At 42.5% G+C, this 5,274-nt stretch overlaps 1 protein-coding gene across 1 annotated transcript; it reads left to right on the top strand.

Moving 5' to 3' along the window:
* Window positions 1-3,644: 3,644 nt before the first annotated feature.
* On the top strand, window positions 3,645-4,580 carry LOC146853852 (olfactory receptor 5J3-like). Its single transcript, XM_085650416.1, has one exon. The coding sequence runs from the start codon at window positions 3,645-3,647 to the stop codon at window positions 4,578-4,580; it is 936 nt and encodes a 311-aa protein (XP_085506542.1).
* Window positions 4,581-5,274: the final 694 nt, after the last annotated feature.

Below are 5,274 nucleotides of genomic sequence, written 5' to 3'. Positions count from 1 at the left end.
GAAAATAACGATTACAATGTATGTAAAAATAATAATAAAATTGGCAACATACGCGATACAGGCTAGCAGAAACAGTACAGTTATGAATTATACTGTCCTGAGTAAGCCTGTGGCTAGGTGAAACACAATGACTGCGCTTGTCTGTAATCTTTGAAGAACAGAACAAAAATGAAAACTACAAGCAAGGACTGACTTATTTTGTTCTCTTTGTTTCTGGGCATAACTGTTTGCTTTCACACTTTTGTCTTTTTTGCCTCTCATTCTACGTCATATTTTGTCTACTGTATGACAAATTGGTAGCTGGTCATTTGAGGCAAGCAACTGTGTTTGTTAAATGGTGATGCGCAGAACGGGCTGAAAGAAGCCAACAATGCCAGCTTTGTGGTTTGACTCCTGCCGGGGTGGTACTCAGTCCCCCAGCCTGCACCAGAGCCAGGGAGGGGCCTTTGCCTGATCAAAACCAACGTGGGCCTACCACAGCATGGAACATGTGTGGGCACGCCCAGGCCAAGGGCGGGTCCACCAGCACCTGCTAGAGGCCAAAGGAGGCTGGACTGGGCCTACTCTCTTGGTCTCCCATCAAACCTGCATTCTCTAAATCCCATGGGGCAACAAACGCAGCATAATTGGCATCAGGACCTATAAGACAGACCCCTCAGTAACTAACTAACTTTTTTCATCTTATAGTACCGAGATCCTCGGCATCTGCTCCTCTGTGGTTTGCTGCGACACAGAGACTATGGGGTAAAGAAAAGCCATACTGGCTACAACACCAAGGGGGCAAATCGCTTAACTATTGATTCCTTTCTAGTGAAAGCGGTGGGTCCAATTTCAATTTAAATTGAAAGGGCAGAAAGGAGTCTCTTGGTAGGCCCTGTATTGCCTGGAGGCTCACCTCTAACATCACCCATGGATGCCCCTCACCTGGCTGTCCCAAGCACTCATGAGTCAGTGAAGGAGGTATCATTGATAGACCCAGATGGCCCAACCCCTAATAAGACTAGTAAGGTTTCCCTCCATGGCATTAACAACAGCATGGCCACCTCAGCTTCGCCTGCTGCCACTGATCTGACAAACTCTTCAGCTTCCAAACTGAAGCGTAAAGCCAAAAAGTATGATGACTCACAAATTACTTGGAAGGGGCTTGGCGGTGAACATGTAGAAAATATACTGGAGGGCAGGGACGAGGGCATGAACGACTTATGGGCTCCGCTAACGCAAAAAATCATATCATGCTCACCGATTTATTGACCCCACTATGGGACAAAATAGCAAAACTGGTGGCCGACTCAAGAGACATGTTTGATAGATTTGAGAGAATGTTGTCCTCTTATAATAATGCCTCTCCCACCCTACCCCCGCAGATTCAATCCGCGACCTCCGACTTGCTCCCCTCTGATCATCTGAGAAGAGGGCAGCGTTGTACTTGCAAAGCCATGCTACCGGCATCCATAAGTCAGAATGCCTCTATTCAGGCCATTGATCCTCACCCTAGCGGTAAAGGTTTAGCCTCTGCTAGCCAGTCCATCCTGATGTGCTCCTCTGCAGCAGCTAAGCAGCCCCTTGGCTCTGCTAACACTAGCCCCCCTTTACCAGTAATTAATCTCCCTCCAACCTGTTGGCCTTACACTTTAGTCTTGACAGGGATCCAAGGGCTTTCTTCCTCCAACCAGGAAACCATGGGACAATTGATCAACAAGGTCTCACACTGGTTAGGCATGCATACTAAACATAATGCTGTAGGCCTCTGTCATATCCTGATGGCTCAGAGGGTCTCCTGGATAGGGCCCGCTCGGAAATCTTATGAGGGAGATTGTGTGATCATCACCATCAGATATCCAGAAATGGTATGAAATATTCTGAGTTGCTCTTCCCAGACTTACTTTCCTGAATCCGGTATTAAACCTCTACCATTGGGTTTCTTCTAAAGACCGTCTCAGAGTATCCCAATTAGGGCTCAGCCTATGCTCCTCTGGTGGATCTTAATGACCCAGATTAACTTCCCGAGAGCAACAAAAGAAGTACAGCTCAGGACCTTCCCCTAGGGTCATCCTAATGGGAAGCGACAAATACCGAGGTCCCGCCTCCGTTAAATTTAGAGCATCAACTTAGCAGGTCATCTTCCCACGGTGCAACAGGCCCTTCTGCAGGCCATATAACTCCCATTTTAAGTCATGGCACCTGGAAAGACTAAAGACTTGTTTCATGGAATGTGGCAGGCCTATCAGCAAAGTTTTCAGATGAAAGGTCGATTTTGTTTAAGTCTTTTAATATTATTTTCCTTCAGGAAACATGGGAAGTTGAGAATATTTTCTTCTTAGAGGGGTATAAAACCTTTTTCTGCCTTGCTTTGGGCTCTAGAGCAGGAAAAGCAAGTGAAGGATTAACTATTTTCATAGCCCTCAAGCAATAGACAATGAAGTGTGACTCCAAAGTGTTTCAGGGCCTTAAACTGGTAGTTGGAGCATCACTTTGCTTGGTAGTAATCAATTATCATAATGCTAAAAAGGGGAAGCAAGGGCCCTCAAACCTCTCAGTAGCGCTATTGATTCACTGAGGAGAGAGGGCCTCACCCAAGAGAATCTTATCTTGGTGGGGAATTTTAATTGTCATTTGTGCTCAAACTCACTATATTCTCCGCACAGTCTCAAAACCTGTTTGATCAATGAGGACATGCACATGGAGCACACCTCAGAATGTGCAGAATTGAATAGTTGTTTACAAATATATAATCTCGTATTCACCCTAGATAAGATGATAAAACCTCTTAAGTCTTATATCACTCCAACCTATGAAGGAAAGGGTAGTGCTACGATTTTTGAACTCATCTTTGTTTCAACCTTTCTGGGATGGCCCTCATTTTCTTTTAACATTTTACACAGCCCTTTCAGTGGCCACAACCGCTTGGCCTTAGTGCTTGAAGGGGTGGGGAACCAACCTGAGCACCGTCGAACAACGCTGGGCATATTGTCTTCAACCGACCAGGGGAGGCAGCTACGTTTAAAACCCGACAGCAGGAGATTCTAACCTGCTAAGACCTTCCAGTCTCTGGTGAAGCGATCCTAAGTTCCTTTATTTCTATTGCCCTTCCATAAACCTTATCTCACCATATTATTAAGCTATATATATTGATGACTTGCAATGTCTGAATAATGTTCATTTAGGGATAGTTTAACCCACAGTTCATACTACAGACATTTGCTTACAATCTAATCATAGCTGGTAATACTATTCTAATTTTGTTATGTGGCACTTCTTTGAGCTTTTTTAAACTACTGCATATAAAGGATTTCACTCTCTCTTGAAAGTCTCTAGTGCCAGACTTTGAGTAGTACATTTTAAGTATAAATTTGCGTGTAAAAAAATTATTATATTTGCTATGGGACATTAAAAAACTATAGTAGTAACTATACAAACAGCATAGCCAATGTTACATTAAAATAATGAAAGGATTTAAACACCACATGTCAGAGTTTGATTTCCTTTAGGATATATCACATCATTGTTTGGTCTTTAAACACATTTAGATTTCAGGAAAAAGATGCATTTGTTTGCTAGATATGAAATAGCTTACCATCTATGCATAATGTTTCTGACATTGTTATGCAGATGCTACTAGTGCCCAGCAGAATCCATTTTGAAATATGCATTTAAAAAACCAGACATCACTGAAGGATTTCATCCTCTTAGGACTCACTGAAGACCAACGCCTCAAGATTCCACTCTTCATGCTGTTCACTCTGGTTTATTTAATCACCCTACTAGGGAATATTGGCATAACAACATTGATTATTATCTCTCCTCGTTTGCATACTCCCATGTACTTTCTGCTCACTGCCTTGTCTTTTGTGGATCTCTGCTACTCTACTGTGATTACCCCCAACATGTTGGTCAACTTTCTTTCAAAAATACAAGAAATTGACTTCCACAGATGTCTGGCACAAATGTTTTTCTTTATTGCTTGTGGAAGTACCGATGGTCTTATCCTGGCGATAATGGCCTATGACAGATACAACGCTATCTGCAAGCCCTTGCACTATCCTATTCTAATGACCAAAAAGGTTTGCATTTCTCTAGTAATCACAGCAATCACAGTTGGTTCAGTTAATTCCCTGATACACACTCTTTGCATGTTCAGACTGAAATTCTGTGAAGATAACTTGATCGACCACTTCTACTGTGACATTCCTCCCCTGCTGAAGATCTCCTGCTCTGACACTACTGTAAACGAGATTGTACTGTTTACCGTGGCTGGTTGTGTGGAAGTCGGTTCTCTTTCCGTTGTCCTCATCTCATATACTTATATTATCTGGACAATCATAAAGATACAATCCTCTGAAGGTAGACAAAGAACCTTCTCCACATGTGCCTCCCACTTGGTTTGTGTCACTATGTTCTACACTCCAGTGCTTTTCATGTATCTACGACCCAATTCCATCTACTCTGTGGGTCAGGACAAAGTGGCATCCGTGTTTTACACAGTTATAATCCCTATGCTGAATCCCATGATCTATTGCCTCAGAAATAATGAAGTCAAAGGAGCTCTTAAAACATTAATACAAAGAATGTGTTTGGTTTGATAAATATTCTGATTAGACTTAACAATGACATTTTAAGTTTTATGAAGCAGCAGTAGATTCAAGGATGGTTGGTAATGATAAATGTTCCAGCAGTGAAAATTCAGTTTTTTACTTCCTCCACAAATAATTGGAATTACAGCTCCCACAAACTTAATTACCAAGGACATGACTCTGTCGCTCTGTCTCTCCTCTTATGTTTTTCAAGAATATTCACTGGGAGCAGCAGATATTTAAAAGACTAGAGAGAATTTAAGTAACATGCCCTAGATGGCTCTAAGCTTAACAGCAATAACTGATATACCTTTGCAATATTTATTCGTAACCAAGTCACAGTACTTTAGTGTGAAAAACTTTTAACCCCTTCACTGCCAGGCCTTTTCCCCCTCCTGTGCCACGCCCTTTTTTGGCTATTTGGGGTAGTGCGCACTGAGGCCCCTGTAACTTTTTGACCACATAAGATATCCACGCCAAATTTGTGTCCTTTTCTTCCAACATCAAGGGGATTCTGAAGGTTCTCAGGGTTTGTGGATTCCCCTGGAGGGGTCACAGAAATGAGCCAAAATACAGCAAAATTTAGTTTTTTTTTGGAAAAATGGGAAAAACGGGCTGCTAATGAAAGCATCTGGGTTTTTCCCTGCAAGTGTTATCAAAAAAGGGTTTGTGGGGCTGAAATCACCATTTTGCCAGCTTTTAG

This window comes from Triturus cristatus, chromosome 4_1, assembly GCF_964204655.1.
Source record: "Triturus cristatus chromosome 4_1, aTriCri1.1, whole genome shotgun sequence".
In the NCBI taxonomy this organism is placed as follows: Eukaryota; Metazoa; Chordata; class Amphibia; order Caudata; family Salamandridae; genus Triturus; species Triturus cristatus.
Note: the sequence above shows the minus strand (reverse complement) of the source record. Positions and strands in the feature narration are given on the sequence as shown.

Bases quoted from the DNA above. Each gene is read 5' to 3' on its own strand.
- LOC146853852 (XM_085650416.1), top strand. From the start codon at position 3,645: ATGCATTTAAAAAACCAGACATCACTGAAGGATTTCATCCTCTTAGGA.